This window comes from Mustelus asterias, chromosome 10 (genome assembly GCF_964213995.1).
Source record: "Mustelus asterias chromosome 10, sMusAst1.hap1.1, whole genome shotgun sequence".
Taxonomy (NCBI): Eukaryota; Metazoa; Chordata; class Chondrichthyes; order Carcharhiniformes; family Triakidae; genus Mustelus; species Mustelus asterias.
Window position 1 is genome coordinate 52949717 of NC_135810.1, and position 15899 is coordinate 52965615.

The 15899-nt window shown below is 44.2% G+C and overlaps 1 protein-coding gene across 2 annotated transcripts in view; it reads left to right on the forward strand.

The window, feature by feature from the left end:
• Window positions 1-15899, forward strand: part of LOC144499585 (uncharacterized) — a 90745-nt gene that overhangs the window by 50773 nt on the left and 24073 nt on the right. Inside the window, exons 3-4 of one of the 2 annotated variants that reach the window (XM_078221707.1) lie at window positions 3970-4119; window positions 11515-11982. In XM_078221707.1, the coding sequence (XP_078077833.1) occupies window positions 11665-11982 (318 nt within the window). In that variant the 5' untranslated portion in view covers window positions 3970-4119; window positions 11515-11664. The remainder of the gene's footprint in view (window positions 1-3969; window positions 4120-11514; window positions 11983-15899) is intronic. The other variant, XM_078221708.1, reaches the window with a different exon arrangement.

The window sequence follows — 15899 nt, forward strand, 5'->3', positions numbered from 1 at the left end:
GAATACCCTTAAATGAATAAATGAATAATTAAATCACTTCTTAGCTTACTCTCAGCACTCCTGCTAAGACTCTCTCCCCCAGTCTCACTCCAGTTAAACAAAGAGATCGAACTCCCCAGGTAATGTTCTATGTTCTATATCTTGGTTTCAGATGAAGGTCGGCACAACATCGTGGGCCGAAGGGCCTGTTCTGTGCTGTAATGTTCTATGTAACTGCCTTTTATACTAAGACTCAACCTCCCAGAATCCCCTTCAGCTGACCTCACTTCCTCAATTCAAAACCCTGAAAAAAGCCCGCGAAATATACTAGGAATACCCTTAAATGAATAAATGAATAATTAAATCACTTCTTAGCTTACTCTCAGCACTCCTGCTAAGACTCTCTCCCCCAGTCTCACTCCAGTTAAACACTGAAGAAAAGTATTCATTCATCACCTCGCCTATCTCTACTGACTCCATACACAAGTTCCCACTACTGTCCTTGACCGGCCCTAACCTCACCCTCGTCATTCTTTTATTCCTCACATAAGAGTAAAAAGCCTTGGGGTTTTCCTTGATCCGACCCGCCAAGGACTTCTCGTGTCCCCTCCTAGCTCTCCTAAGCCCCTTTTTCAGCTCATTCCTTGCTAACTTGTAACCTTCAATCGAGCCATCTGAACCTTGTTTCCTCATCCCTACATAAGCTTCCCTCTTCCTTTTCACAAGACCTTCCACCTCTTTCGTGAACCATGGTTCCCTCACTCGGCCATTTCCTCCCTGCCTGACAGGGACATACCTATCAAGGACATCCAGTATTTGTTCCTTGAAAAAGTTCCACTTTTCATTAGTTCCTTTCTCTGACCGTTTCTGTTCCCAACTTATGCCCCCTAATTCTTGCCTAACCGCATCATAATTACCTCTCCCCCAATTGTAAACCTTGCCCTGCCGTACGGCCCTATCCCTCTCCATTGCAATAACAAAAGACACCGAATTGTGGTCACTATCTCCAAAGTGCTCTCCCACAACCAAATCTAACACTTGGCCCAGTTCATTTCCCAGTACCAAATGCAATGTGGCCTCACCTCTTGTCGGCCTATCCACATATTGTGTCAGGAAACCCTCCTGCACACACTGCACAAAAACTCTCCCATCCGAACTATTTGACCTACAAAGGTTCCAATCAATATTTGGAAAGTTAAAGTCCCCCATGACAACTACCCTGTGACCCCCACACATATCCATAATCTGCTTAGCAATTTCTTCCTCCACATCTCTATTGCTATTTGGGGGCCTATAGTAAACTCCTAACAACGTGACCGCTCCTTTCCTATTTCTAACCTCAGCCCATATTACCTCAGTGTGCAGATCCCCCTCGAAGTGCCTTTCCACAGCCGTTAAACTATCCTTGATTAACAGTGCCACTCCTCCACCTCTTTTACCCGCTTCCCTACACTTACTGAAACATCTATACCCCGGAACGTCCAACAACCATTCCTGTCCTTGTTCTACCCACGTCTCCGTAATGGCCACAACATCGTAGTCCCAAGTACCAATCCACGCCCCAAGTTCATCTACCTTGTTCTGGATGCTCCTTGCATTGAAGTAGACACACTTCAACCCACCTTCCTGTCTACCGGTACCCACCCTTGACCCTGATACCTTCCCCAATACCTCACCACCCTCACTGACTTCTGGACTACAACTCCTTTTCCCAATCCCCTGACAAATTAGTTTAAACCCCCCTGAAGAGCCGTAACAAATTTCCCTCCTAGGATATCAGTGCCCCTCTGGTTCAGGTGCACCCTGTCCTGTTTGTACAGGTCCCACCTTCCCCAGAATGTGTTCCAATTATCCAAGTATCTGAAACCCTTCCTCCTACACCATCCCTGCAACCACATGTTTAACTGCACTCTCTCCCTGTTCCTCAACTCCCTATCACTTGGCACCGGCAACGTACCAGAGATGACCACACGTTTTGTCTTGGCTCTCAGCTTCCAGCCCAGCTCCAGAAATTCCTGCTTTAAATCCCCGTCCCTTCTCTTACCTATGTCATTGGTACCAATGTGTACCACGACTTGTGACCGTTTCCCCTCCCCCTTCAGAATCCGGAAAACACGGTCTGAGACGTCACGGACCTTGGCATCCGGTAGGCAACATACCATCCGTGAGTCTCTTTTGCTGCCACAGAACCTCCTATCTATCCCTCTAACTAACGAGTCCCCAATAACTATTGCCCTCTCGCTCTGCCCCTTACCCTCCCGAGCCACAGAGACGGACACAGTGCTGGAGATCCTCTCACTGCGGCTCACCACTGGTATGTCATCCCCCTCAACCGTATCCAAAGCGGAATACTTGTTGCTAAGGGGAACCCTGCATGGACTGCTTCCTCCCAGCCCCTCTCACCGTCACCCATCTGTTTTCATTCCTCGGAGTAACTGTATTCCTAAAGCTTCTGTCTATGGCCACCTCTGCGTCCCGAATGATCCTAAGTTCATCCAACTCCAGCTCCAGTTCCCTAGCACGGTTTTGGAGGAGCTGCAGATGGGTACACTTCCCACAGGTGTAATCAGCAGGGACACTGTCGTCGTCCCTCACCTCAAACATAGTGCAAGAGGAACATAGCACTGCCTGCACACCCATCCCCTCCAGATGCCTTGCCAGTACCAGGTAGAAAGTGCAAAAATGAATTAAACTCACCCCTGCTCGCCCTTTCTGCCTAAGCCCTGTGAGCCAAAGCCTTATAGCTCACACTCTGCTTCCCACTCACTCCACAGCCCGCTCCTGACGCTGCCCACTGTATACTGCAGCCTACCTTTTATGCTTCACACGCCTAAAAAAACCCTTCCCAGACTCCTTAGCAGCCCACTTCCAGTTTTCACTTTAAACTTAAAATACTACTGCAAAAGTAAAGGCCAAAAAAAAACACACACTAGCTGACTAATTAAATAAATAAACAATTCAATTAGTCTCTGACCAGCACTGCTGCCTCCAATCACTCCCTCTCAGCTTGCTCCAGTGGAACAATGAGGGGGAACCTCCCAGGTAACTGACTTTTAAAGTTAAAATAAAAACCCTTCCCAGACTCCTTAGCAGCCCACTTCCAGTTTTCACTTTAAACTTAAAATACTGCTGCAAAAGTAAAGGCCAAAAAAAACCACACACGAGCTGACTACTTCAATAAATAAACTCATTCGAAAGTAATCAATATCCAATCCTAACTAATAGTTCTGATCACTTCTTTCATTTCCCACAGTGTGTTTAACCAATTACAACAACTCTACACTTGCCTAATTACAATATCCAATCATTAACATGGCACATACACAGAGCTATATTATCAATAAATACATGCTTATGGTCCTGGACTGTCTGGCACCTGGGTACTTCTTTCTGGTACCAACCAAATAAACAAACTCAAACTAACTCAGGGACAAAATTAAAAGGAGCAGCTCCCGAAAAGGAGGAGGAGCAGCCCGAACAAAAAACAAAGTCAAAAGAAAACTGAAAACATCAAATTAAAATGTGATTGCCGGAGTCTATTATACACCCCAGCCCCTGCGGTGCCCAGCGGGCACGGAAGGCGTCAACTGCACCCGCAGACACTGCATGTTCCCTCTCCAGGGACACCTGGCCATGAATATAGCCGCGTTAGAGGGGCAGAGAGTCGGGATGGACGACCCCATCAATCGCCCGCTGCCCGGACCTATTGATAGCTCGCCTTGCCAGGCCCAGGAGCAGGTTCACGAGGAAGTCATCTTCCCGACCCGCCCCCTCCGCACCAGGCTGGCACCCTGGGTAGTGACTTATGACTCATATCAAAACACACTGCAGTCCTGGGCTGTTATAAGAAGGCAGTGATATATGCAGTTACAGCCTTTTTTGTTGTCCCTCAGAGCCCTTTGTTCATTATTTTTGCAGCTGTACCTTGCAGCTCTAGCAGTCTCCCAGCCTTTGTTGCATTGAATAATTTTAACCCTTTCAACTTGCCAGGCCCCAGAAGATCACTAAAGACCTTCCTGAATTGTACTCTGGTCCCGCTTAGTCTGACAGACAGGACGCCACCTGCCGCTCCGAAGAAATCAAATTATTTCTGCAAACTCTTACCGCACCCCAGAAGATCCAGCAAGGCTTTGATGAATTGTGAGTCCACGCTTCCGTAACAGAATTCCGTATTGCTGCTCTTTACTCTTACATACTCGGTAATGATAGTTTGCCTACAGTCACATTGATGGCTAACAAATGCCCTTTAAATTAGCCTTGCCATGTCTCGCTACCACCTCCCGAATATACCTGCCCCACCTAATTGGATGGCAATCAACAAGGACAAGTCACTAATTGGTTGCCTCATGCAAAGTTTTGCTGAATGCCATGCAACAACCTTGAGTGAAGTTGGGACCCAGGAATTATTCCAATATCAGTTTTGCAACACAGCCGGTAATATCCAACCCTATAAGAATGGAACTGGCAATATTTATAAAAGAGAGTTTAGAGATGGGTGATGTGGACAAAGAAGGGGCACTGACAGCTCTTGGAGTGGCTGGAGCTCAAAGATTTAAAAAACCGTGTTAAATTAGTAGGATAGAACACTGGCAACCAAATTGTGGGAGGGAAATGGAAGAGAAAGTCAGAAGTCAGATTAGAGAGATGAAGAGGAAAAACAATTATTGTTCTGGGAGATCTTCATTACCCATTTATTAATTGAGACAAGGAGATAAAGAAAAGGGAACTGAAATCCTCAAGTACTTGCAGGACTGAAGATTGGCTAATGGAGAGCTCATTTTTAAAGGGGAAACAGAACTAATTCAGGTAATTACAGCCCAGCTAGCATCACATCTGTGAGAGGGACATTTTTAGAGTGTCTAATTAAGAATTAAATTACTAGCAATGCAGATAAAGGGAAAATAGAATGGGCCAGGATTGATTTCAAAAGGAATGATTGTGCTTGACAAACTTCACAGAGTTTGTTGAGTCGGTTCCAGGTTTGGTCGATGGGGAATTACAGAGAACGAAGTGTAGACTTCAAATATTTTGACAATGTCTCTACAGGAGCTTTCTGTCTCGTAAGATGATTGTTTGAGCCGTGATGGTCAACTCTGTGTTAAGTATTTCCTGGTGTGGCTTAGAAACCCCATTTGACATGGTAATCTCTGCTGCAATTGCTGTAGTGGAAGACCGAGAAGGTTGAGAAGTTGTATGATTCACAGGCCTCTGTTTTCTTTGGATCCTCCTCTTATCCAGCTGAGCTTTTTGGTTCTGTTCATCTTTTTCAATGCCCTTCCAAACAATCAGCTTCCAGAGGTCATGGCGGTCAGCGACTGTCTCCCAGTTATCGGCGACAATATCCACCATCATCATATCTTCCGTGCGAGTGTCCTTGTACTGGAGGTATGGACACCTAACAGGCCGTGACCCAGTGGCCAATTCATGGTACAAATGGTCCTTGGCTATACAACTGTCATCCATCTGATAAAACAGCCAGTGCAATTGTTGCTAGTTTACCAATGTGCAGATGTTAATGGAATTGGTATGCTCCAGGTGGTTGTGGAGCCTTGAAATATGAAACTATCAATAACCAGATATCTTTTGACACAGGTCATAGTGGCGGCATGTGTGAAGGGATTAAAAAAAGGCATATCAATAAAGAAAACAGCTCAATTGAAAAGGCAGGAGAAGACATCGGTGACTACAGTAAACAGTTGGAGAGATGGGTGGAACACTGCCACCAGGGAGAACGCTGTTGTATAGGAAGTTGCAGAATCCATAGAAAGCCTACTTGTCGTGGAGAGAGCTACATACTGAATCTACAGTGGAGAATCTTTGGATGGCAACATCCTGGACTCTGACATTTGTCTTTCTGATGCCAATGGTCAAACCAAACCCCTTTCAGATGTCAGAGAGTCTGTTCATTTGCTGCTGACATGTTCCTTGGTATGGAATATTATTGCGGCATCATCAGCATGGAGCAACTCTCTGATGAGGCCTTGATGCACCTTTGTCCTGGACCTCAGGTGAATAAGGCTGAACAGCTTTCCATCGGTTCTGGTATATGGGGAGACACTATCTGCAGAGGACATGAAGACAAATGTCAGCAACAAAGAGAAGAATATGCCAGAGTATTGGTTCCAGAACGCAAATTTGTTTGAATCCACTGTGGCTCTCCAACGGTTCTGATGTTTCAACATCAGAGCTGACCTTGCCGAACATGTGATCATGGAAAGAGGAGATCACTTTGAGCAGCTTCACTCAACAGCCAATTTTCTCCAGCAGATTAAATTAGACTGCTTCTGTTCACATAGCCGAGTGCCTTTCTGAGATTGATGAAGGTAAGGTATAGTGGTCTCCTTTGTTCATGGCAATTGTCCTGCAGCTGCCACACTGAGAAAATCATGTCAATTGTCGACATTCTAGTTCTGAAACCACACTGGGATTTAGGATAGTGTTCAGCCAGGATCTGCAGGCTGACACGGACAAAATGAGAAAATACTTTTCCCACAATGTCTCAATAGTTGATGAATTCACTGTGGTTGCCCTTGTTCTTGTACAGAGTCACAATCTTTGCATCACACATACCCTGGGGCACTGCAGTCTCCCTTCAGCTGACACAGAATCTCATACAGGTGCTGCAGAGTACTGGTTTCCCATGCTTGATGAGTATGCCATCAGCACTTGGAGCCTAATCCGTGGCAAGCGAGTCAATAGCTCAATATCCAGCTCTGCCAATGACAGGTAGGCTTTCTATAGATTCTGCAACTTCCTATATAACAATGTTCTCCTGAGAGTACCAACTCAAGGTAGTGTTCCGCCCATCTCTCCAACTGTTTATTGCAGTCATTGATGACTTCTCCTGTGGCTGAAGACAAGGCTGGCAAAAATACACTTTACACATTTGCCAGCAGATGGTGAAACATAATAAACCATTCATCGATGGTGAAGTTATCAAGGACGCTTCGACAGTTGCTGCTGACACCTTGGCCAAAGACTTTAAAAATAAAGATGAAATTATGACAGCTATCAAGAGCGAAGGGTGGAATTGTTGTCTGAGGACATCTCAGCAAATTAATGTCGACTTATCATGCTGTGAATGTTTCTCACTGCAGTTTGATGAATCAGGAGTTATGACAGATATGGTCCAGCTGATTGAATGCAATGTGACCAAAAACAAAGACTCAACAACAAAAGAGGACTTTCTCACTCTTTTGCCACTCCACTCAAAGGGAGGACAAGAAGCGAGGATATTTACAACAAATTCAAAACTCATATGACTGAGAAAAACATTCCGATCAAGAAATTGGTTTCTTTCACACCGTGAAAGCGAGGTAGCAATGCAGGCTTTGTGGCACTTTGCACATATGATCCTGAGTTCTCCTTTGTCAATTAGAACTGTGTTATCTATCAACAAGTGGAAGCGAGCTGGGTTATTGACTTTTCTCATGTAATGACAGTTGTTGTCAAGATTGTCAACTCAATTCATGCCAAACATCTGCAAATTTGTTTGTTCAAATTGTTACTCGAGCTTCATGCCACCAATGGTGAGCTCATCCTTCATGCAGAGGTAAGGTGGTTAATTTGAGGAAAAGTCCTCCAGAGAGTTTTGGATCTGCTCCCTGAAATTGTCACCTTTCTTAAATTTGAGGTGTACAGCGAGCTGTCAGATAATGCATGGGTTGCTAGACTTGATATTTCTTACGGATATAAGCACAAAACTGAATGAACTGAATCACAGACTTTTAGGAGGGACAGAGACTTGTCACACATGATCAGTACAGAGAATGTGTTCAAGTTGAAAGTGGGCCTGTGGTCCTCCCAAATAAAGACACAGGCACTGGAGTGTGGTGACGAGGGAATTACTGAGCACTTCCCAAATCTGGAGACAAGGTTCCATCCAAACATCTTTGTCCCCCTGAACAAATTGGAAAACAAATTCAACAGACAATGTCAGGAGTTAGACAAGATTAAACAAATCACTATGCTTGTCTCACATCATTTTCTTCAAGTGGACATTGGAGAACCGACAGCAACATTTTGGCAGGTGTTTGAACAGAGCAGTGGCCTTGACGTAGAAATCATCACCATGCAAGATGACATAGAACTGAAAATTAGGTCAAGGGGCAAAGACTTTTGGGGATTTGTAAACAGAGACAAGTACCCTTTTCTGACATTCTGTGCACTCAAGGTGAAGGCATACTTTGGTTCACCTGTGAGATGGCTTTTTCCCAGATGAAAATGTCACTGATGCCATCTGATAGGCTGTATGAGACTGGCCATTTCAATCTACAACACAAACATCACAGCACTCCCAGAAAGTCAGAAAAGATGAGTGTTATGCACGGCATACATTTTAGGGGGTTTTCGTAAAGTCGAATTTTTAAGAGCAGATCTTGTGCTGCATTTAGATTCTGAAAGTGATCTTGTGCTTCAATAGGTTGGAGACCACTGTTGGAGAGTCCTGAGGATTGGGCATGTGTATCATAAACTTCAGTGCTTGCTTGAAACATGCAGTGCATACATTTCACACAGATCTTTTTAGATCTTTTGAGATTATTGCTTAAAATGCTAAAGGTTAAAGTTTATTTATTAGTGTCACAGGTGGGCTTACATTAACACTGCAATGAAGTTACTATGAAAATTCCCTCGTACACACACTCAGGTACGCTGAGGGAGAATTTAGCATGGCCAATGTACCTAACCAGCATGTCTTTCGGACTGTGGGAGGAAACTGGAGCAACTGGAGGAAACCCACAGAGACACGAGGAGAATGTGCAGACTCCACATGGTCACCCAAGGTGGGAATCGAACCCGGGTCCATGGCGCTGTGAGGCAGCAGTGCTAACCACTGTGGCACTGCTGCCTCTGCTGTCTCCATGGCCGATTTGAATTCTGTGAACTTGAATTCATCCAAAATTTTACTGCCCGTTTACTAATGCATGTTAAGTGTCACATCTATTTCTCCTTTGAACACTGACCTGCATCAGCTCCCAGTCTGGTAATGCCTTTATTTCAAAATTAATTTTCTTGTTTTCAAGAGTGGGGAGCGAGCAGGAAAATTGAATTAAAGCCCAAAATAAGACATGAGTGTATTGAATAGTGGAGGACTTTTGAACACAAGAAATAGGAGCAGGAGTACATCTCCAGGGAGGGAGATAAAGAGGGATTTTAAAACGTATTTAGAAAGGTGACGAACAATGGAGAATTGGAACTGGGCAAGTATACATACATTACTAACAAGATGCGAGGAGTCTGAGGCATGTGCCTCACCTGGAATCTTGTACTGACGTCCTGTCTGAAAGTTACAGGCACTTAAATTAAGATTAACTCCTGGGTTTCCTCTTTCTGATTAACTGTGGCATGTCCTGCCAGAAACTTAACAACGCTGCTATTATATCATACCCTACAGATCTGCCTCAACTTTCTTTCCTGATCTTGACAGTGTGAGGTTGGACATTACACAGAAAAGTTCCCTTACTCTCTTCAGAATTAGAGCCATCGGTGCTTTGATAAACTGAGTTTCATTAATAATGCTTGCAGGCTTTTCAAGTTAATGTCTAATTCAGCACCATTCTTTCTGACTGGTTGCTCAGTTGTCTTGTTAATTAAAATGCATCAGAACATAGCGATAGGAAGAGGATATTCAGCACCTCAAACCTGAACTCCATTTGCTTGCCTTTTCTCCATATTTTTTGATACTTGGGACAGGGTTTTCTGGCCACGCTCACCCTGAAACTGGAAAATCCTGCATGAGGTCAACGGATCTTTCCATGGTCTGCCTCTTGCCCACTACGATTTCTGTGATGGGCGGAACAGAAAAATCCACCTCCATGACCCAACAAAATGTATTAATTGCAGTTCTGAAATTTTCAATTGACCTAGCCCCTGCAGTCTTTTGCAAGAGAGAATTCCAGAATTCCATGAATCCTGGTATGCAAAGGTATTATTAACTGCACACTAACAAAAATGTAAGAACTATTTTCTACAAATACATCAACAGATCCCCAGAGTCCCACTGGTGAGCAATAGGAAACAAGGCGATGGAGACTGAGGTTTCCAAATGTGCTGAGGAAGTATCACAGACACAAGAGAGTTGAGGAAAGCTGGAAAGGACCTACTGTAATGCTGTCGTGTTGCCATTCTACATGTCTTCTTCAGTGGCATCCACTATCCTCGAGGTTCTGCTGCAGGATTGAAGATTCGAGTGAGGGCTTGCACGGAACAGGCTAAACCTGTGTACCCATTTTGTGCAAGGGTCTTTAAACAGGCACAGAGTGTTCCCTGGCACATTAAAAGTGATCCAGTGCTGATTTCTGGTGGCTTGAAAAAGGACAACAGCAAGGGCTAAAGAGGTGGCTATGCTGTTGACACGGTTTAGGTGTAATACCTTGCACCCAGAAATTGGGATAAATTACGATACTTGTATGTGCAAAAATGGGGAAGACACATACCAATTTCTCTTCTAGCAAATATTTTTACTGTAAGTGGGTCATGCCAAGTACCAGAATGTTGCACCAAGCCCACAATGTGAAAAAATGATGGCAGCTGAGTGAGGTGACTTTGTACAAGCTGTCCCCAGCATACTCTCTAATTCAATCTTTTACTCTCGTTCTATGCTCTTAAAACTTAACTCTAACACCTTTAAATTGTCTAATAGTGTTCTCTTTGCTGATCTTTCTCTTCACCCTGTCTGGAATCTGCAACACCATATTCTGCAGCCTCTCCTTTCCTTCTACTCTATGTTCTCCATGAACGATTCAGAAAGGGTGTCAGTGCAAGGTTCCAGTGAGACATTTGCTTTAGGCTTGTGCAACTTGCCTCTTGTTAGTCATGTATGTATACTTGCTCACCTCCAATTCTCCATTGTTTGTTTTGCGCACGGGAAACAATGCTTTTCACTCTATACCAATAATAAATCAAAATGTGAATTCTGTTTGATACCACTAAAGTTCTGACACGAATTCTGTGCCAAAGTCTGTAGTTTTTGTTACCCACAAGGAAAAATAAATTGCCAGCAAACATTTGGTCGATCTTCCTCAGCTGCAAACCCGCTATCCATTGCAAACACCACTGCAATGCCCAGGTTTGACGGTAATGTGTGTGCACTCTGCTCACAGGCAGCAGCTGGTCCCCAGGAGCCAGCCTACCGGCACGTGCCTCTTTCCCGCGGCAAGTGACACCTGGCAACGAGTGTCACACAATAGCGTCGCCTATCCAATGGATGGGGGGGGGGGGAGATTTTACTTTATTCTTTAAAAGTGAGGGCAAAAGTAGAAGCAGAAACACCAGCACGTCTGAAGTACAAAATAAGTAATAGTAATTGTATTTGAAATGTTTACTTATTTCCGCCTGTGTGTGAATACTGTTATATTTTCTGGTCTCCCTCCCACACCGCCCCCCCCCCCACAAGTGTGGGTGATGGGCTGAGCCATTGTGACCGAGCAATGGCGCTGGGCAGGCGGTGACGGGGAGCCGGGACCATCCCGTTCAGTGTCGGCGCTGACCTGACACGTTGTGGCTTAACAATTTTTTGCACTGTATTTTTTTTAGAAAGAAAAACAGTTTCGAGGAATCGGTTCGTGTTCCTCATCCTGACTCTCCGTTTCTCGGCTCCAGTTTCTCGGTGACATCGAGGTTGAATCGTGAGCTTCGCGTGTGTGCGGGCGCGCGCAGTCGCGTTGGCCGACCTGCCGAGCCGCCATGTTGCAGACTCTGTTCGAGAGGTCGGGGCTGAAAACGGTGATTGAAACTTTGGCGATATGGTGCGGCTACAAACTGACCCCCCGGTCTCGGTTCGCCATCCTCTACGATTTCATGTACAACCTGCTGTCGTTCCTGTGGACCACGAACCTGGGCATCGTCATCTTGGTGATCGCGATTTTGCTAATAGTCTGGGGCCTCGTGGTCTTGATCATGAAATTCGTGGGCAAGTTCATCCAACGGAAGAAGGAGAAGGAGAAGAAGAAGAGCTTACTGAAGTCAGTAAAATCGACGACTGCACACTATCCGCGCTGCAAAGTACGTGCCCGGGGTTGTCCTGTTACTGAGTATTGGAATACCCCGTGTTTGTGTGTGACAGGGAGTTAATTGGGTGTTTGGGAGTCTTGTATTGTCCACCTCCCATTATCACCATCATCTGCTGTTGGAAAATATTTTGTTCATGTGCTTAATCACTGCAACGTACAATTTGTCCAAATTTACCTCTACCTTTTAACAGGTCGTAATTTTCTTGATTTAGGGAGGCGGCAAACAACGTAATTATTTGGAACATTTTTCAGTCTACCAGCTTGTATCCTCCTGGTAGATTTCTATATCCCATTCAGCATATTAAACTTTATTCGCACCACTACATGCACAATGTGTACCATCTACAAAATGCACTGCAGAACTCATCAAGGTTTCTTAGTCAGCACCTTCCAAATTCTCAACCTCCAGCACCAAGAATAACAAGGGCAGAAGATGCAGGGGAACACTACAATCTACAAGTTCAACTTCGTCAAGCAAAATCAGGCCTTCGCACTATATCACCATTCTTTAATTGTCATGGGTAATAAATTCTGGCCTTGCATACAAAATCGCAAAGATTAGTGGAAAACGAGAGGGTTGGGAAATCTTTAAAGGCCAACAGAGAGCTGCAAAAAAACTATAAAGAAAAGTGAGATAGACTATGAGAGTAAACTAGTTCAGAATACAAAAACAGACAGCAAAGGTTTCTACAGATATATAAAAAGAAAAAGAGCGGCGAAGGTAAACATTGAAGCTAAGCAGGGGGATTTAATAATGGGAAATGAGGAAGTGGCCGAGGCATTGAACAGGTATTTTGTGTCGGACTTCACAGTGGAAAACACAAATAACATGCCCCAAATTGATGATGAGAAGGCAATGACAGGTGAGAATCTAGAAACGATCATTATCACTAAAGAAGCAGTGTTAGGTAAGTTAATGGGGCTAAAGGTAGTGTTATGGTTGAGGTTAGAAACTCTAATGTATTTTATGAAGCCCATCTGAATCATAAATTTTGTATCTTGAATTTGGCTAGGATAAACATGATATATTCCACTTCAGGTGTGATTCAAAAGACCCAAGGAAGCTTTTGTGGAACAAAGTTTATTTAAGAACATAGTTAACATGTATAGTAAGAAAATTAGCAAGAATTTTTTCAATTGCAAACAAGAAACAAAACAACCGCTATAATGTATAAAACCCTTAACAAAGATATCTAATGTGTTCCAATCAAACCAAAACCCTTGCCATAGAGAAAACCCTTTAAACATGTTCAGCAAAGTCTACTGCTCACGTGATAAGGGAGATTGAGTCCTTTGGTTGAAGTCTGCAGCTCTCTGGATTTATTCTGCACAGTTTGAAGACAAGGCAGCTTCCCAACGCACCAGAGAGACTCTGGTCCAGCCCCATCAACAGCAGATATTCACCCTTCAGGAAAACAGGAGAATTTCCAAAGAAAACAAAACCGGGAGAGAGAGAGAAAACAATTCCTTTTATCTTGCTGTCTCTTCTAAAACTAAAACTCAAACCTGCAGCTCTGAACTGAAAAGTAAAAAACCGTCCAAAAACACATGACCATCCTCATAACAATGCAGGATTGCAAAGCTAATTCCAAAGCAAACACCACAAACAACCCCATTTAAGACACTTGAGCAATAAAAGGACATTTCCAGTCAAGCCAGCAACAATGACGTCACTGAAGCTGTGAGCTCAGAAACCACTGAAGCTGTGAAAGCTGCAGAAGTCATGTTTTAAAAAAAAACTTTCTTTAAGGTACACTAGCATCACAGTAGACAAGTCTCCTGGCCTTGAAGGAATGCATCCCAGGATACTAAAAGAGACGGTGGGGGAAATAGCAAATGCACTCGTGGTAGTTTATCAAAATTCGCTGGACTCTGGGGCGGTTCCAGTAGATTGGAAGGCAGCAAATGTGACGCCACTGTTTAAAAGAGGAGATAGAAAAATGGTGGGTAACTATAGGCCAGTTAGCTTAACTTCTGTAGTGGGGAAAATGCTTGAAGCTATCATCAAGGAAGAAATAATGAGACATCTGAATAGAAATTGTCCCATTGGGAAAACACACGATGGGTTCATGAAAGGCAGGTCACACTTAACTAATTGAATAAAATTCTTTGAGGACATTACGAGCATAGTGGACAATGGGGAACTGGTAGATGTGGTGTATCTGGATTTCCAGAAGGCATTTGACGAGGTGCCGCACAGAAGGCATTTGACGAAGTGCAGCACAAAAGGCTTTTGCATCAGATAAAGATGCACGGCATTACGGGTAATGTATTAGCATGGATAGAGGATTGGTTAACTAACAGAAAGCGAAGAGTGGGAATAAGTGTGTGTTTTCCTGGTTGGCGATCAGTGACTAGTGGTATGCCTCGGGGATCAGTGTTGGGACCGCAATTGTTAACAATTTACATAGATGATTGGGGACAAAGTGTAGTGTGTCAAAGTTCGCAGATGACACTAAGATGAGTGGTAGAGCAAAGTGTGCAGAGGACACTATAAAAGTCTGCAAAGAGATATAGAGAGTTTAAGTGAGTAGGCAAGGGTCTGGCAGATAGAATACAATGTTGGTAAATGTGAGGCCATCCATTTTGATAGGAATAACAGCAAAGTGGACTATTATTTAAATGGTAAAAAATTGCAGCTTGCAGAGGGACCTGGGTGTCCTTGTACATGAATCACAAAAAGTTGGTTTGCAGCTGCAGCAGGTAATTAAGAAGGCAAATGGAATTTTGTCCTCGAAAGCTAGTGGGATGGAGTTTAAAAACAGGGAGGTTATGTTGCAGCTATATAAGATGCTGGGGAGGCCACACCTGGAGTACTGTGTACAGTGTTGGTCTCCTTACTTGAGAAAGGATGTCCTGGCGCTGGAGGAGGTGCAGAGGAGATTCACTCGGTTGATTCCGAGTTGAGAAGGTTGGCTTATGAGAAGAGACTGAGTAGACTGAGATTATACTCTTTGGAATTTAGAAGAATGAGGGGGGTGTTATGGAAACAAATAAAATTATGAAGGGAATAGATAAGATAGAAGTAGGGAGGTTGTTTCCACTGGGGGGCGAAACCTGAAAATAAGGGGGAGCAGATTCAGGATTGAGTTGAGGAGGAACCTCTTCACCCAAAGGGTTGTGACTTTGTGGAATTCCCTGTCCAGTGAAGCAGTTGGGACTACCTGATTGAGAGTTTTTAAGGCAAAGATAGATGGATTTTTGAACAGTAAAGGAATTAAGGGCTGTGGTGAGCGGGTGGGTAAGTGGAGCTGAGTCCGTGAAAAGATCAGCCATGATCTAATTGAATGGCGGAGCAGGGTTGAAGGGCCAAATGGCCTACTCCTGCTCTGAGTTCTTGTGTTCTTTTTAAAAATCAATATATTTTAGCCTGAGTTCCTGCACAGATTCTGCAGATTCCAGACTATAGCCAGTACACATGGTTCATGGAATCATAGAATCCATACAGTGCAGAAAGAGGTCATTCAGCCCATTGAGCTTGCACTGGCAACATCCCACCCAGGCCCTATTCCTGTCAGCCCCATTGCCAAATTCCTTGACACTCAAGGGACAATTGCGCATGTAACCTGCACATCTTTGGACCGTGGGAGGAAATTGCACGGACACAGGAAGAATGCGCAAACTCCACAAAGACAGTTACCCAAGGCTGGAATTAAACCCAGGTCCCTGGTGCTGTGAGGCAGCAGTGCTAACCACTGTGCCACCATGCTGCCCACATAGAAACATGGAAGATCGGAGCAAGAGGAGGCCATTTGGCTCTTCGAGCCTGCTCCGCCATTCACTAAGATCATGGCTGGTCATCCAACTCAATAGCTTAATCCTGCTTTTTCCCCATAGCCTTTGATCCTATTTGCCCCAAGTGCTATATCCAGCCGCCTCTTGAATGCATTCAATGTTTTGGCATCAACT